General features: G+C 40.8%; 3 protein-coding genes and 1 long non-coding RNA gene across 21 annotated transcripts in view; 3 read left to right on the top strand and 1 right to left on the bottom strand.

The window, feature by feature from the left end:
- Positions 1 to 305: 305 nt before the first annotated feature.
- On the top strand, positions 306 to 1,846 carry lbx1b (ladybird homeobox 1b). The gene is made up of 2 exons (XM_076983048.1): positions 306 to 911; positions 1,093 to 1,846. Exons 1-2 carry the CDS (start codon positions 575 to 577, stop codon positions 1,572 to 1,574), a joined length of 819 nt encoding a protein of 272 aa, XP_076839163.1. The 5' UTR covers positions 306 to 574; the 3' UTR covers positions 1,575 to 1,846.
- A 4,062-nt stretch (positions 1,847 to 5,908) lies between these two features.
- On the top strand, positions 5,909 to 9,377 carry cenpk (centromere protein K). Of its 3 annotated transcripts, none has more exons than XM_076983218.1 (10): positions 5,909 to 5,974; positions 6,612 to 6,765; positions 7,064 to 7,120; positions 7,300 to 7,363; positions 7,534 to 7,580; positions 7,669 to 7,751; positions 7,949 to 8,047; positions 8,318 to 8,453; positions 8,915 to 8,968; positions 9,072 to 9,377. In XM_076983218.1, exons 2-10 carry the CDS (start codon positions 6,646 to 6,648, stop codon positions 9,225 to 9,227), a joined length of 816 nt encoding a protein of 271 aa, XP_076839333.1. In that variant the 5' UTR covers positions 5,909 to 5,974; positions 6,612 to 6,645; the 3' UTR covers positions 9,228 to 9,377. The 3 variants fall into 3 exon arrangements, with proteins under 3 accessions (XP_076839333.1, XP_076839332.1, XP_076839334.1); XM_076983217.1 differs by lacking the exon at positions 5,909 to 5,974 and adding an exon at positions 5,975 to 6,114 and having other exon boundaries at positions 9,072 to 9,376; XM_076983219.1 differs by lacking the exons at positions 5,909 to 5,974; positions 8,915 to 8,968; positions 9,072 to 9,377 and adding exons at positions 5,975 to 6,114; positions 8,719 to 8,906 and having other exon boundaries at positions 8,318 to 8,532.
- LOC143484482 (uncharacterized) lies at positions 6,020 to 7,231 on the bottom strand. Its single transcript, XR_013122648.1, has 2 exons — positions 6,356 to 7,231; positions 6,020 to 6,293 (listed from the first exon to the last, which is right to left on the bottom strand). It is a non-coding gene; the product is annotated as an uncharacterized LOC143484482 (long non-coding RNA).
- Positions 9,378 to 14,535: 5,158 nt separating the features above from the next.
- rims1b (regulating synaptic membrane exocytosis 1b) overlaps positions 14,536 to 17,445 on the top strand; it is a 53,972-nt gene continuing 51,062 nt past the window's right edge. For all 16 annotated transcript variants that reach the window (XM_076982545.1, XM_076982549.1, XM_076982541.1 and 13 more), the window contains exon 1: positions 14,536 to 14,864. In XM_076982545.1, the coding sequence (XP_076838660.1) occupies positions 14,698 to 14,864 (167 nt within the window). In that variant the 5' untranslated portion in view covers positions 14,536 to 14,697. The remainder of the gene's footprint in view (positions 14,865 to 17,445) is intronic.

Here is a 17,445-nt window from a genome sequence, read left to right as displayed (position 1 = left end):
GTAGAAAAAAAGCAAAACTGTGTAAGACACAGGTGTATCTAATGAAGCCTGAAACGTCCACCATTTCCGTTCTGAATAATTTTGACCTTTTAGTTATTATTTATGTTTTTGTTTTTTACACAAAAATGATTAAAATGCTTAAAATAGCTTAAAGCTTACTACACGAAGTTCATTGGTCTTTCTTTGTTTTGATTGATTGTGTGTTTGCTTGTTTAAAACTGGCCTGTGAAAAGGAACCCGCTAAAGAGGCCATATATTGACCAGAACTCCTCCTACTCCTCGACAGGCCAGCTAATTAACGGGCCTCAAACTGAGCTCCTTCTTTTCAAACTTACACTGTACTGCAAAGTATTAAAGGAGCAAGAGGGAATAAAACGCTGCCAACGTTCCATGACATTTAACGGCAACTCACACCGTCTTGTCAGCTGCCTCTGCAGACCGTGGCATTGAACTGAGGATATTACATTTTTTGTACGAATGAACAGGATTTCGTTTGACAAAACTTTCATGAACTTCGATAAAAAATAATCTAATATCTTTGTTTTTCCGATACCATATTTCAATATTGGATATAATGACATCCGCCAAGGCTGTCAGCATTTGTGAAGTGATTCATGAGAACAGAAGACAGAGTCCCTTGGACCATCTTCCGCCACCCGCGAGCTCTAACAAACCCCTCACACCTTTCAGCATCGCCGACATTCTCAGCAAGCCGTCCGGGAAAAGACATTGCTACAGAAATGGCTGTGGAATCATTCATCTCAATTCTAGTGCCGTGAAGCAGCGGTCATCGGGCAACAGCATATCGAAACGACCACAAATATCCCAAACGTCACCTCTTTGCGCACTTCAGGAGTTGGCCAGTAAGACTTTCAAAGGTCTAGATCTGGGTGTGCTCCAGGCAGCTGAAGGTAAGGACTGTTTTGACTTAGACACCTGAAGAAATAAAATATTTAAATAGTTAAATAGTTAATAATATATAATGCAGGTGATGATGATTTGGACGCAAAAAATGCGTATAGCCTCATCAAAGAAAATGTTATGGTGTCGTAGGTGTCAAAAGTCAAAGGTGATATGTTTTATCTTTCACAGGCAGCGATGGGGTCACTCTATTTGGTCAAAGAAGCAACCCAAAAAAACGTAGAAAATCCAGGACTGCATTTACCAACCACCAGATCTACCAACTAGAAAAACGGTTTCTATACCAGAAATATTTGTCACCGGTGGATCGAGACCAAATAGCGCACCAGCTATGTTTAACAAATGCGCAAGTGATCACTTGGTTTCAGAATCGCCGCGCCAAATTAAAGCGGGATTTGGAGGAAATGAAAGCAGACGTGGAATCCGCCAAAGCCATCGGAGTAGTGCCACTAGAGAAAATAGCCAGACTGGCTGATCTAGAGAGGTGCGCCAGGGGAACCGTGGGACCCTCGAGGCCAGAGTCCCCTGCCCAGTTGGGCCACGAGCGGAAGATTACACACAAATTGCGCGTGTCAGCCATGGCGTCACTCTCAGACCACACAAGTGAAAACTATTCTGAAGACGAAGACGCAGAAATAGACGTGGATGACTGATTGCGTACGAGCGTTTAAAAATTATATCAAAGAGTTCCCATTTTCTCGTCATTGCGTGCCCTGTTTATAACGTCACAGTTGTTGTTTCTTTTTATTTTGTTTGTTCGTTTGTATATTTGAAATATAGGCTAATACTAAGCACGGCCATGCTTGTTTCAAACACACATTTTTACTCTCTCCAAATGTCATCATTTCACATGTTCAAATGAAGATGTATTAGTTTGGTACATTTCGTTGTTGTAGAAATTGCAATAAACGAGACAAGCGCAATAGTTTTATGTGGTTCACGAGTATTTATGTTGATTAATTTCCTTTACAAGTTGTACAGCTATAGCATTTTGTAATTATGTCCAAGAGCCCACAGTCGTCTTACAAGTCCCGCCTAAATCTGTAGGGATTACGAAACAGAACACAGAACGGCACAATAGATTTGAAATTAAGAAATAAAAATAAAGAGGAAACATTTGAAAAATATTGTATACTGTTGAGCGTATTATTATTATTAATATATTTGTATTTAGTCATTTATAGGGCCTAGCCTAATCAGTTGTATTATATTAGTAGGCCTACAGTGTGTATGTGTACGTGTGTATATACACACACACACACACACACACACACACACAAACCTTGTAAAAAAATGGAAGATTACCTCTTTAGTCTGAGAACTGAGCTTGTCAAATTAACGAACTGCGTGCGGCCGCCAAAACGCTAAAACTAGGCTACTTTTTAGCAAACGCTAACTGTCCCGGCTTTTGTAGATTATTCGTTTTAGAAACATTCTTGCTATTGTTTCTATTCTCTCTCAGAGGAGTAGTAACCCCTTGGTTTGCGCTGCATTGCTTTTCCTTTCTTTCGTTCTATACGCGTGTCTTGGCTTCTTGACCCGGCAACGTGTGTTCGCCTATTCGGTGCGAAATTTATGTGAGAAACCCCAATCTGGGACTCCGCAGTGAAAAAGAGAAAGAAAGCCACAAAACCACAAAGTTTTGGTCCAGTTTTTCTCGTCCTTTTTGTTCACAGACGAAGCCGTAATTTTAGCGTAAAGCATGAAGGCTGGGGACAAACGAGCCATCCTCCCTGATGTGACAACCGACAATGGGGTGCAGCTAGCCTCCCGCGGCTCGCCATACTGAAACAAGTACGTCCCACCGCACAAAAAGGACACAAACGCTTGGAGGCCATATGGTTTTGGAAATTTCCACACAATTTCAGACAATTTGATGGATTGCGTTAACCCTTCCTTTTAAATTGTTTAACTCCGCGCAGACAAAAGCCATAGTGCGTGGTTTCTCCTCGTGAGGGCATCTGTACCCATGAATGTTCCGTCTTTTCTTTTCTTTTTTTTAACCTGGCATTTTGAACAAGTCAATGAATTACAATGAAACTCTCTCTTTTTGGAGGCCGTTTGCCTTTCTTGTCTTTTTGGGAACTTTAAATGGTATGTTTAACTTTTGTGTGAGGTTTTTTTTTCGTTGAAGAATGGCTCCTTATTTTGTGTGTTTTTCATGTTAAGTAGGCGAGGGGAGTCGTAAAGTGTTTTGACCGTGCATCGTGTCGGAGAGTGCTAAAAGGGAAGGCTTTGTTGATTCAATTTCCACTCTGTTACTTCGCCAAAAACACGATGATGGGAGAAAGAGCATCTGAAGCAGAAAAAAAGAAACCACTTAGGCAATAGGGCTGTTTAACCTCGTGTCAATTTAAAAGAAACGTGATAGCATAATCAAGGAAGATTTTACATATTTAAGTCACATGCTAATGACATTATTATTATTATTATTATTATTATTATTATTATTATTATTATTATTATTTGGTTAGCCTATATTTCGTTGTTGCAATTGCTGAGAACATTTTTTATAATGTCAATTTTATTAAAAGCCAATTGGCTGATAATGGATCTTATTTAAAAGCCATACAACCACCAGTAAAAAAAATTATGAGAGGAAGGAAATGTGGTAGAAACAGTGACAAGAACACAGATAGCAAATTGTACTACTGTAATACTGGATGGGAGACAAAACAACATTTTTTATGTATTTATTTATGTATTTATTTGTTCTAATCTGATTCAAATTTAATTTCTAATTCAGACTGGTGTGCTATTTTTATGCACGTTATGCTCACACTAATGATCACAAACTGCTGCAAATGAATAGTATCATGTAAAGCCTTTTATCCAAATATCCCTCATAGTTAGACTCTTCCATTACTTTCAAATCAAGACATTTTTACCAATGCTGAAACAACTTACATACGCTTTGTTTTAGGTTTACTCAAAAATATCCCCCTTGTTATGAATGATGTTTTATTATTAATAAATGTTACCATTACAGGTATACCTGAATAGTTTTGGATTTGGTGTCTTTGTGGCATAAGCCTATTACTTATAATCCACAACTTTTCCACCACTTTTGTTTGATTTCATTGATATTATAATGGCATTAGCTAGATTTCATTTTTATGTTATTAATAAAAGTATCTAGCCTATACCTATACCCAGCATTAGACATATTGATATAATCCAATGTGCTTATTCACATTTTCTATTGCCCTGTGCTGTTTGTTACATCTATTCTACATTGGGTAGTTTTTTCTATACTTTTTGCCTCCTTGTTATAGTAATAAAGAGATGAAGGCACAATTATAGAGTCTGGCAGCTTACTGTAACTGAGGTAACTAACTGTAACTGAGGTCTAGTCACAGCCTTGTGATCTCATAAATACAGAGTCACACAGCTTACTGTAACTGAGGTCTGGTCACAGCCCTGTGATCTCATAAATACAGAGTCACACAGCTTACTGTAACTGAGGTCTGGTCACAGCCCTGTGATCTTATAACTACAGAGTCACACAGCTTACTGTAACTGAGGTCTGGTCACAGCTCTGTGATCTCATTTACATTTGCAATTAATGGAGTTATTTAATTTAAAAAGACATTTATTTAAACTGTCTGTAACATTGCTCCAAAATTGCAGTGTGACTCAAAGTTACTGGAGTCAATTTCATTATGTACCCAATATTTAGAATCACTCACCATGAAATAACTTACATTTTATTCTCATATCCAAACTGGCATATTATAGCTATATATCTTGGTATCATAAGCCATGCTTTAGCCTCATAGCCCCCCAAATGTTTGATGGGGTGGGTGTGTTACATTTATGTTTGACCCACAACCTGTGGCTGGCCAATGTGCAGCTTGTGTTTGGGAGCCTTTAACACTATTGCACAGCATGAAAGAAGAATAGTGGCTCTCTTTTTGGCTTGATCTCTTTTTGAGTCTGATAACACATTATTTAATGTTGACTCTGAGTCAATTACTCGGAGTCAATGCGTTATAATGTGTTAACACATTATTTAATGACTCAGAGTCAATTTACAAAGCCTTTATATTTTTCACTGTAGCTGCAATCCAGCTGAAGACAGGTAGGTGGCGCAAGGAGGAGGGTGTCTTGGTGACATTACATCTGCGATCATTTTGCAGACCTGGCCCTGATCACTGATTCTCCTCCTGAAATGCTCATCTTTCTGACTTTCACTGAATCTCGAGTAATGCTGTGTACTGTTCAGTGTCCATTCCCTCACACTGCCTTCAGGCTCTTCATCCGCCTCCCAGCAGAGCAGGGCATGCATAACAATAACCATAACAATGGTAATGTAAGTTAGTATGAAAGAGGAAGAGGACCCATTGAAATAAATTGGTTTAAATTATAATTGGAAGTGATACCTGGTCACCCCTGTCCAGTACAACAAAACACATCACAGCACTTCACAGCACGTTACCTTTCATAGCACTTCAAATCACCTCATAATACATCACCACAAATCATAACACAACCTAAAATACGAACTATGTAATAAATATGACATTTTCATTTAATTATTGAATGAATGAATTAATTAATTAATTAATATTCATTTTATATAGCACCTTTCAAGTAACCCAAGGTCGCTTTACAATTTTAACACAGGAACAGAAGTAACAAGTCTCACGCACACCAGCAAGATTCACACCACACCTTTGAGATTCTCTGAAGAGGACTGGTATGAGCACACAGTTGGGCACAGTCCAAGTGTGGATCCTCACGTTTCCATATAAATGCATCTCATAGCGTTGTTGTCTAATCTTAAACAGTATTTCATGATTGCTATTTCTGCTTAAGTCCCGTAACCCTGTCTAATATATCACAACTTTTTTCAACAGTTTCTCAACACATATCTCAACCAAACCACTTGTCTGAAACCACAGGTGTTTGTTCTATTAATTAGATTTAATTAGATTCTAACCATTAATTAGAAATTAAAATACATGTTTATCAGTGACATTGACAATAGCAATTGCGCACAGGCAGCGCCTTTACAACGTTCATGAATCTGCTTCGTAAACTACACGAGGAAGTACGTCATGACAGTAATGCTGGCGGTATTTTTGTTTGGGTGCAGTAGAGTCGTCTCTGGAATAATGTAACTGCTAAAATATCTCTAACTAATCTGTTCACGAGTTTTAACCGAGATAATAAGAAAACAATACACGCAGTGTAAGTAATCGTCCATGCAATGAAGAGGCGGATACGAAGGGATACAAACAAGTCATATTTGTTAGCATAGCTAGCGCTACCCAGCTATAACACTAGCAAACGTAAAATGAACTAACAAGCTACTAGCCCGCTAGACAGAATGAGTAACCTAGTAAGATATACCAGACAGAATGAGTAACCTAGTAAGATATACCAGACAGAATGAGTAACCTAGTAAGATATACCAGACAGAATGAGTAACCTAGTAAGCTAAATAACTAACTAGTTATACTTGTTTTGGTTTAGTCGTACTTAGCCAACTAGCTACCTATGTTATGACTATAATCACCGCAAACTGGCTGTGTTAGGTATCTAACGTTAGCCAGCTAACTGACGTGCTTGCATACACATAATTACATGGCTAACTTACAAGCTAACTATCTAGCTAGCTTATAAAGTCAGCTGTTTTCTCAGGTTCTCCTGCCGCTGGATATTTACACATATTACGTTCTGACCAGTTAATCTTTCGAAACCGAATCTGAGCGGTCAGTAATGGACGAGGAGATTCGACGGACGCAGTGTGATGGGAGTCCAGAAGACGCAGGGTGTTCAGAGGCGGTGAAAGCAGAGTTACTGGACGAATGCGAGCAACAGTTTGGGATTTTACAAAAGGTGATTTAGCTAATATGTTTAGCTAAATATTTTGCCTCAGTAGAAGGTTTCGTTTTTTAGCCCGTCAAACTATCTGATGCTGCAGTCACACTTCTCATAGTAAACGTTAAATAATGACACGGATTTTATGATGGTTTACAATGAAGCATCTTAAAGCATGATTCCATGGTAAATATCCTTGAGAAAACCTATACCTTAAGGCCTGAAACTGCAGTACAGTAGTGGAGTTTTCACAAATTCAGAAAAGCTGATGACATTCAAGGGCTTATCCAACGCATGCCTCAATTGTGTTTTTTAGCTTCAGAATGAGATCATTTTGGCTGACACAGAGTCTGGTGATGGAGAATCAAGCGAGGTGAGACTCCCACACCAGCTGTTTCTCTCCCGCAGGTTTGACAAGAATGATGGCAGAGTTTGCCATCAGACTTTCGACCACGCACCCCCTTGCACTTTCGGAATGAACATGTATACTTAATATTGTAACCAGCTTATGTTTACATACCAGCAAACCTGTCTCTTTTTTATTACTTGCAGGCTATGAATCGTTTGAATGCCATGATGACAGAACTGGAGCAATGGCAAGAAATGGAACCCAAACGTAAGTTGTCTGGGAAGACGCCTGAACCATGAAAACCAGAGAACCACTTCAGAAAGAAAGAAGTTGTTTGAATGTTTTTTTTTGAGCTGTGGTGGATACTTTTTTTTTTTTTTTCCCCCATCACCATCATAAACTGTGTTTTCTACTCCTTTGCTTCCTCCTTATCTCAGTGCTGTCAACAAACCCTGAAATTCTAATAGCCCTCGGGAAAGAAGAGGTGTGTAATCCACTTCATAAAATACCTTTTTAGGTTTGTAAAACAGTTTGCTTTTTTCTGTTAGCAGTGTTTGTTTTCCCTCTTAAAGCTGCAAAGACTCAACAGTCAGCTGAAGATGGTCCTCTCGTGCTCTCAAGCCAAGCGAGATTCCCTGAGAGACCTTTTGCAAAGGTGACCCGCTCTTCACTAAACTGCTTAACGCAGCATCACAGGCTGAGCCACCTGACCTGCTGAAACACTGACAAGCTAATAACCACACCTCATGCAATCATCACAGGACGTCGCATTGTGTTATTTTCTATCCGTGTTGCATCTGGACACAGCAGTTATCCCTGTGTACATGTGGGGATGGGGGTGTTGTTATTTAGGGAACAGGTCTGGCTGAAGGAGAAGGAGGAGGTTCTGACTGCAGTGACCAAGAAAGTGAACACAATGCGTGATGAAAATGAGAGGCTGTCGGAACAGAGGTACCAACTGCTTATCAGAGGCGGGTCTTCCCACACCAGAGAGACTGGCTCTGGACTAAACAGAATTTGTTAATACTTCACCATATCTGCTTAGCTATCTGATCAACTTTGAGAGCTTTAACATCTTTATTCCATGACATCGTCTTCCAATAACATGTTTCAGGCTATTTAAAGTCTAAACGGGAGCTTTGGATTAATCTCACCTGCTGTTTTTTTTTTTTTTTTTTTTTTTGGTTGCACAAAGTAATCCTCTTGAATTCCATTCCACAGTGTCTTACAGGACATGAAAATAAAAATCACCAAGGTGAAGGATTACTATGGCAACCTCATGGAGACGCTGAGTGACATGCTGGCAGAACACTTTCCTCTTCCCAGTCAGCAAGCAGCCGGCACCAAGAAAAAGAGGGTTGGCTTCTTCCCTCAGTCCAGTTCGCTCCATACTTTTACTGACGTCATTGGAAATCACATTTGTTTACTTAAGTCAGGTTGAAACAAGTACATACTTTTACTGACGTCATTGGAAATCACATTTGTTTACTTAAGTCAGGCTGAAACAAGTACATACTTTTACTGACGTCATTGGAAATCACATTTGTTTACTTAAGTCAGGTTGAAACAAGTACATACTTTTACTGACGTCATTGGAAATCACATTTGTTTACTTAAGTCAGGTTGAAACAAGTATAGTTTTTGCTAAAAGCTTGTAACTGCTGACACTGGTGACAAATGTAATCCAACACAAACCAGCGTTTACGTCTTTTTGTAGAAAAAAATACTTTAGTTTGTGTGAATGTGTGAAATACACGCTTCACACGGCTCTGTCTAGAGTGGATGAACTGTAATTGTGTGTTTCTGTGTGTTGTCTAGGTTGCCCCAGCAGGATCAGAAGAAAATCTGATCTCCCTGAGTGAGATCCTGGAGGTATGTTTTCAATACCAGCATTCTGTGGTTTTGAGTCTTCTTCTAAATGTACTCTTCACCAATCCGTCATTTACGTGTGTATTCTCTCATCTGTCTCATGCAGAAGTTAACAAATAAAACACTGGAGACACCTCATGAGCCCTATGTAACTATTGAGGATTCATTTTGGCCCCCGTACATAGAAATGCTTCTTCGCAATGGGGTTGCAGTCAGACACCCAGAGGACTGCAATAAAATCAGACTAGAAAATTTTTATTAAGTCAGAAACGTTCTTGTGGAATCTGTATTTTACCATTAGTCTTTATAAAGAAAGGCATGTACAGGCTTTTATTCTTTTTGCTTGTTTTACTGTTTATTTTAAGAATTCAATTTGTTAAATAAAAGGAACTCGGTTTGTTACATAAAATTTCTCTCATTTTTCTGTGCCACAGAGACATTGTGAGGTTATGTCAGGGTGTTTTAATTAGTTAAGTCCAACGTTAAGTTAGATTTTAACCCCCAAAAGGTTTTAAGCATTATGGTGGAAATCAGTTAAATCTCATTTCACAGATTAATTTATCAGATTAAATGCTTTAAGCAATAGGGGACTGTTCAGCCACACGTTAACACGTTTCCTTACCTCATTTGGACTTGATGAGCAAAAATGCCAAATTGGTGAGCTGCATGAAGAGTAAAGCAGAAAAGTGTTATTACACTGACCTCTAGTGGTAAGCGCCCAGAATACAGCATAGTATAAATGTAGATAATTCTGATATAGAATAAAAAAATGGTAAATGGGGTTATAATTGTATCTTAAAAAATAATGTCAATAACACTGTATTATTTATAACTACATAAGGCCACTGAATTCCATACATTATGCCTTACCCTCAATAAAGAATGGACTGTTGTTCATCTGAAACTGCTTATCTAATGAACCCTGACACACAGCCACAGTTTTAATTATTTTCATTCTTCATAAGTGTAGATAAAGGCTGCCTGCAAGTGTAATGGTACTATTTCTTTTGGTGGTTTATCTCTATCTGCCATTACTGCTTATTTGGTCATGGACCCAAATAAACTGATGTGCTATTCAAGGAGGAAAAGGATATGTTCCCGTTGTGCCTTCCCAGGGTGCCTTTCATTGCTGTGGGGATGCTCTATATGCAAGGATGCTCTATTCTTCAGGGAATCCACCTCAAGCGGTCTGTCGCACATCACCTGCAGAAAATGTCTAACAGAGACTATAGCTTCGTCTACAAGTCTCCTTTGGCACTGGGATCACATTGAACACAGCACATTCACAAATTTTTCTGGGGCTGAACTAGGAAAGGAAACGAGACAACTGTGCCCCACAATGTGACTGGTCTGTTTTTTTGTGAATCCCTGTGAGAGTCCTCCATAATGTTATACAGTAGAGCTACTGGACTGGTGACCTCTACGCAAACATCTGGTCTGGGGTTTTGTAATTGTGGGTTGTTAATTTATATTAATGTTAATTATATTAATTACAGGTCCAGGTTGAGGTCCAGTTGCTACTGATATACTACGTTCATTTTATCTGTTATGTTAGCAGCTTTAGAACAGCCAATTGTGTTGGTCGGACGACGTTTCTGTGATGATGTTGCTTGACTGTAGCAGTTTTCACCAGTGAAAGGCACTGTGTTTTAGCCTTTCCAGTTGGTGAAATACTGTTCATGCCAACACTGTGTTCTCAGACTTGCCTGATAACTTATTGAAAGATCTGCATTGATTTCTGTCAAAACCAGATCATAAAGATCTGTTCACTTCTGTATTTAAAAGACTTCAGATTTGTAACCTTGTGCCTGACTACAACATAAGCTTGATACTGAGAACTCAGATGCTCAAGGTTTATTTATAATTTAGTTTTTGAGCAAATATATCCGTTTATTTTTGTTTGCTTTTTTTTGGTTTATGCAGTTAGGCTGTGGTCCTTTTGGTAAGTATTATGGTAAGTGGCAAGCGGCGACTGCAAACATCTGACTGAAAGCTCACTGAATTGTCACAGCTTTCAGTCAAAGATGTTTACAGATGCCCCACTACCAGCTCGTCTCTGTAGAAGTCTGTCAAGGTCACTGAATCTGCGTGCGCAAAGAGAAATGATTAGTAATGACGATATCTGACACCGGACGTCATGCAGTAAACAAATGAGGTTTTTAGTCATCGCCGCATTCTGCCGTAAATCTGCGCTGATTAGGCAAGCGTTGTCGTAAAGATTGCCGTTGCTCTTCTAGTTCTAACCCACGTGACTTGTATTATCTTTGATTGGAGGACTTCAACGTTCGCTCGTATCTGTCCTTGAAAGCTGTGTAATACCCAGGCCACAACAGCTTATTCTTGAGCTTTTGATTAACGTTTAAACGACCAACTTTACACGATATATCCTTATTATGAAATATCTGAATGAGTAATTTGACGTCTAAATATTTAATATTACTCTACTGTGATTATTCAACAATTTTACTGTACCGTGGCACAGCACACAATTATTCTAAAATCTGAGTGTGTGCGCGCGTGTTTGCGGTTCATAGAAGAAGCACGTCATGTTCTTAGGTCCCCACAGGAGGGCGCGGAAGAAGCATACGAAATGTCTGAATTGCCCTTGATATAAAACATCTAATACATATATCTTGCATAATAATTCCACACATAGTGTTTATTTGTTCTAATCAATCCGCTGCGCGTATTATTTTATTATTCATTAGGCCCAAGTCAGCCAAGCGGTGATGAGCAGTCTGAATAACTCATTAACAAATAAATAAAGGCATTTATCGAATCGCAATGAAATACATTTGTATTCTTAACAACTTTTTCTCTCCTCACAACGATGTTTCGACAAAAAACTTCGTTCTAAGGGAGGAGTCTAGCTTGCATTTAACAATGTAGTGAATCCTACTCTGGTCCTTCTATCGCTCACAAAATGCTTACAGCATGCATTAACAGTGTGTACAAAGTACTATGGTACTGATGTTCGTCTTTTGTAAGAAGACTGAATTGTGTTTTTTTTTTAGAAATGCTGAGAATACAGAACTTACCTACTTTCTCAAACTGATTTACTAGCATGCGTGTCAGAGGATCCGTCGGTTTCCTTGGTTGTCACCTCGCGTGTCCTTTTGTAGCTCTGATTCTTTGTAAGCCTCGCGCAGTGCTGACCAATAGCCAGACAACTTACTTGCATCAATTGAAAAGACCTTGGACACATGCTCACGAGCATGCGCGCAGACGCTGCTCTCGCTGGCGTTGACCTTCATCGCTTTACAGTTTTCCCCCACAGAAGCCTATCGGTCACTTGTTTGACGTCACTTCTGTATTTGATATTAATACTAAACAGCGACTAGCCTCCCCTGAACTACTGCACGTCCTATCTGAAGCGGTGTTGTTTCTTTTGTTTCCGACACACGTTTCTCCGACAGCTTTGTGAGTTGCGACGCTACGTTATGACGCTTGTGGGTGCTAGAGGAATTCCTACTAGACTTGCGCTGAATTTTAGGTTAAAAAATGTGTTTTGTTTTGTAAACGATGGACTCTGCGAAACCAGAAACATGCATTTCTTGATAAATATCTATTGTTATTTGTAAATAATAAAATGCATATTTACTTAATACAGCCAAATAAACCCATGGACTGTGAGCTCTCTCAGAGCATCTTGTCATGTAAATTGTAATGACTTTATCTGAGTGGGCGTGATGTGAAGTTAAACACTAAAGACAGGTGAGTCACCTGACGCAATGGGAAAGAACACACCTGCCCTCTGTCCTGATGGAGCCTAGACGTCTCTTAAGTATTCCTTTACCTTTCTGATAAACTTTCTGATAAAGACATTCATTATCAGAATTAATGAATTCTCTATCTATCTCCATCTTTCGTCTCTCTCATTCACACACGCACAAGAAAAACAATGAAGGTGCAGAATTTCACAAGTATAAATCAGAACTAATAAACCGTTAACAGGGAAAAAAAGGTAAAGGCTGACATCACGACCCACTCCCTAATTTGCTTCATGTATTCACATTGAAGTCCCTCACGCGACTCTCTAAGGTAACAATATGTGCAAATTATGACTTCTATGAACGTTGTTTTTTTTCCAAACTAGTGGTATTTACGCTCATTCAAAATGTAAGGGATTTTTAGACATTGATTCAAGAATTCGTGTCGGTTGAAAACTTCTGTCATAAGCGATGTACACCGACGCTTTAGATTGCAGTTCATGTTAATGTCCACTAGATGGTATGTGGAGCTTGTCTGATCCTTCAAACAGCTTAGGACACCGACAGTGCAACAGTGCACTCATGGAGTTTGGGGATACCAAGGGGCCTCATACTAATCGCACACTGGATAAGATAACACAGGTTAAAACCCCTTTCATTTGTTTGAAAAATATTAACTCAGTGTCTACACATGTCTTTATAAATCTGTATAGCCTAAGTCTACTTTGCAGTATCGTGGATGAAATGAAAACACGTAAACGTATGCATTTAATGGCTCAACAATATTGTTTCCTAAATCTTTGGAAGACACGTGTCACACGCACGGACGTAATTTTTTTTTTGGGGGGGGGGGGGGGGGGGAGGACATGTCCGCCCCACTTTTTCAAAAGCCGGTATTTGGTCCAAATATTTAAATAGCGACGAATCCATGTCCCCCCACTTTTGAAATCAAAATTACGTCCATGGTCACACGACACTGACACCGTTCACCCAATGCGCTGTGCTTTCTACAGTGTACCGCGTGGCCATAACACGTCGCTGTCCATGGTTCTGAAATTAATATTAATGGGAAAAGATAAAAGCTTTAAGATTGTTTATCGTTTGTTTTGTAAAAATTACTATACCTTTCAGGGCCAGATGAGAATCTTGTCTCAGTTTTACTTCAATCTACCATAGCATGTTATAAACGGTTACAAAATCAAGCGTTGCATTTCCTGAGGGGTCTAATGTAGTTTCTTTAATGCAGTAGGTTATTCAGAAACCGCTCAGCTATTTTAAAAACCTGAACGTTCTCAAAAGACGCAGCATTGATTTTGTTAAAAATAAGTTTGAAGCGATGTCCGTTTAAGTGATGCCAAAAATAGCCTGTCGTGTGCGCGCACGTAAGTAATGCGAGGGTTACTCCTAACTGTGGGCGCGCATGTGGATGTGTGCGTTGCCGAGCACACTAGGCGCGCCCTAAGATTTCTGGAAAAGTGAATGGGGTATTAGTTGGGTTTTTCTTTCTATCTCCGTTATGGGTAGGCTCATCTCTGTTCAAAAAGGAGCGCTACGTGTTGACTGCTCGGCGCTCCCACCGACTGTTCTATTTCCACATCAGCAGCCGGCGTACTTACAGTAGCAACCGAAAGAGTGAAAGAACAGAAATCGAGGCACAGACTCCGCCTTCCCAGTCGTCCAACACCAAACGCCGGTCTAGTGGACAGTACGTTACAGATGAGCAAGATGATGCTGGAGTTACACTGTTTGTGTCGTCTCTCGGCGTAGAGATGGGCTTCCCGTAACCGGAGGTGGACGATAGAGGCGGGAAGGCGGGGGGTGGGGTGGGGGGAGTTGCGAGAAGAGAGGAGGAGAGAAGAGGAAAAACGAACGGAGACAAAAGCTCAACTGTGAGTGCCTGCGACCATGAGAGGCTATTCTCAAATAATAGGTCCGCTCGAGCCACGGACCATGACCTGAGGTGTGGTTCTCATCGCCCAGGATACTGCCAACAGACAACCTAGGAAGAAGGGGGCAAAAAAGATGTCCGCCTCGGTAGGGCCCCAAGGCGGCCCTCGCCCACCCACCGCGCCGGCGTCTATGCCCGACATACCGGACTTGAGCCACCTCACGGAAGAGGAAAGGACAATCATAATGGCAGTGATGGCTCGACAAAAGGAAGAAGAGGAGAAGGAACAAGCCATGTTAAAGTAAGGACAGCAATTTTCTCATTATAGAAACACACACATACACACACCACACCACACACACACACACGCCCATTCACAAGTGTCTGTGTCCAGAGACCGAGCCAGCAGCTGTCGGGCCGAAAGCCTCACGACCTCCTCCCGCCTCGCATCTTTTCGTACAAATATTAAGTGAGATATTAAGGCTTAACGGGTCGCGTGAGGCGATGCACGCGCTGGCAAACCGTTGAGGATCGATGCCTCCGGCTACAGCACTCCTGTTTCTGTCGCGGGCTCCCACGGCTAAATGCACAGCTTTGCATGAGCTGGCTTTGAGCTCGGTGTCAGTTATGTACGCACCACTAAGCAACAGAAGGTACCTTTATAGAATTGTGCTTTGACATTAGTGGTAGTATATGTATAAACTGACGACTGACCAGGAAAAGTGGTCAGATGAGTTACATGTGCGCCTTGTCTTGGTTGGAGAGAGATGGGGTGTGACACACGGGGCGCGAGGATGAATCACGCTTGAAGAGTGCCACCCTCTTCTCGTCACTCTTCCGGAGATGATCTAGGCTCCGGTATTCCTCGTACAATCAAGATCCGTCGCTCGTCTCTTTGACATCCATGGATTGGCTTAAATTAAAACTAACACGAACCGAAATGATGTCTCAACGTTGGTTGTGGACGACAAATATGCATCACACACGTCGGCTACTGTTCGTCACCAGGAAACACAGCATATGCTAGAAATTCTTACTATCCAGAAAAGACACTTGTTCCTTTTAGCGCCTTGCAAGCGGGGTGTGGCTGTTAAATGTAACAGCCTCGGGAGGATGCACGCGAATGTGTCATGCGCTCTCCGTTATTTATACATGCCATATAACTAACACGCCTTCGTTTTTTTAGTATAAATCTTAGTTTACCTAGTTGCCTTTCCCCCCATCTGTTCGATAAACATGTTCGTGACCATGCCGTCCCTTGCCACAGTCTAACGGAAATTACGTTAAAGTGCCGAGGCGAGGTTATGTAAATTTTCAGTTCTCTGACGACTATCCTGTATGAAATTTAGAGCGCTGTGCAAGTGATGATTGAGTCATAACCGAATCTGTATCACGATTCAGCTGTCGTGTTTAAAAGGCTGGGATCTGGCATGATGATTTAATACTGAATGTTTTATGTAGACACAAAGCCAGCTGTTCACACACTGCCAGCAGTCAGTAGTCAGTAGTTTGTTCATTCTTATCCTTACACCTGAAAAAGACGTTTATATATCTGATATGACTACTTAATTTTAGCTGATTGATGTATGATGGTAATATAGGAATGATATTGATAATTATACTTGAATATGTCAGATTATTGGTAGTCCTAATCATGGGCTTCAGTTGTTGCAGTATTCACAGTTTTTCTGTGTCATCATGGCTTGTCAGTAGTGTCTGTGTGTGTGTGTGTGTGTGTGTGTGTGTGTGTGTGTGTCTGTGTGTGTGTATGTGTGTGTGTATGTGTGTGTGTGAGTGTGTGTGTGTGTGTGTGTGTGTGTGTGTGTGTGTATGTGTGTGTGTGTGTGTGTGTGTGTGTGTGTGTGTGTGTGTGTGTGTGTGTGTATGTGTGTGTGTGTGTGTGTGTGTGTGTGTGTGTGTGTGTGTGTGTGTGTGTGTGTGTGTGTGTGTGTGTGTGTGAATGTGAGTGAGTGAGTGAGAGAGAGAGACAAAGGTGCTGATAGATGTTCGGCTGCATCTGTTGGACATGCTGGAGTATATTCTTCAGGTTCCACTCTGCCTCTGACTCCATGGAAACCTCAGACTGAGCACACAATGGAAGCACATTCACATAAACCTGCAGCCGATAAAGCAATAAAGAACATTGCCTCAAACAAACCACAAGGACAAGTGTACACCGTCTTCCTGTTGGAGAAGTGGTGACATGGGAATGGGTGACCAGCGCACCCAGCTGCTGATCTTCAAGCAGTCCGACCGTGTTGGCAGACGCGTGTGAATGCACACGTTGGCAGACCCCATCGTGGTCACTTCAGTACTTAACGTCCCACTTCAGTACGGCCCAGGTTTGCGATTCAACTGAACATATGTAAGTCAGACATATTATCAAGCCTTTAAAAACCAGTACAGCTGTCTCATCTACAAACATATTCCCCTGTTCAGGTCATTTCATTTTATATAATGATACTCAGCAAAACTGATTCTGGACCAGCACTTCCAAACCTATGTGAGGTTAGGCACATACATGCCCATGTGGATTTGTTCAGTTGCCTGTGGTTTAAAGGGGTGAAAGAGGTATGGTGGTTATCAGTATGCCCCTCCCTCCTTGGGGTAAATATAGATTGGGAGAGTGTGGGTTAGTTACTGAGAACAGACCAGCTGACAGATAAAGTAATTAAACACAGTAAGGTTGTCTGCGGTATCTCTCTCCCTCTCCCATTCTCTCACTCACACATCTCTCATTCCTTCTTTCTGTTTCATTCTCTCTCTCACTCACTCTCTCTCTCTCTCTCTCTCTCTCTCTCTCTCTCTCTCTCTCTCTCTCTCTCTCTCTCTCTCTCCCCCTTTTTCTTAGCCCATTTCATTTTCTCTTATTAAGATCATGT

This window comes from Brachyhypopomus gauderio, chromosome 20 (assembly GCF_052324685.1).
Source record: "Brachyhypopomus gauderio isolate BG-103 chromosome 20, BGAUD_0.2, whole genome shotgun sequence".
NCBI classification, from domain to species: Eukaryota; Metazoa; Chordata; class Actinopteri; order Gymnotiformes; family Hypopomidae; genus Brachyhypopomus; species Brachyhypopomus gauderio.
This window is presented reverse-complemented; position numbering and strand designations above follow the sequence as displayed.

What these genes read in the sequence shown, in the direction of transcription:
- cenpk (XM_076983218.1), top strand. Translation starts at nt 6,646, where the DNA reads ATGGACGAGGAGATTCGACGGACGCAGTGTGATGGGAGTCCAGAAGAC. An exon ending in AGTTTGGGATTTTACAAAAG is followed by an intron (nt 6,766 to 7,063) that starts GTGATTTAGCTA and finishes TGTGTTTTTTAG; the next exon opens with CTTCAGAATGAGATCATTTT. An exon ending in CCGGCACCAAGAAAAAGAGG is followed by an intron (nt 8,454 to 8,914) that starts GTTGGCTTCTTC and finishes TGTGTTGTCTAG; the next exon opens with GTTGCCCCAGCAGGATCAGA.
- lbx1b (XM_076983048.1), top strand. Translation starts at nt 575, where the DNA reads ATGACATCCGCCAAGGCTGTCAGCATTTGTGAAGTGATTCATGAGAAC. An exon ending in TGTGCTCCAGGCAGCTGAAG is followed by an intron (nt 912 to 1,092) that starts GTAAGGACTGTT and finishes TATCTTTCACAG; the next exon opens with GCAGCGATGGGGTCACTCTA.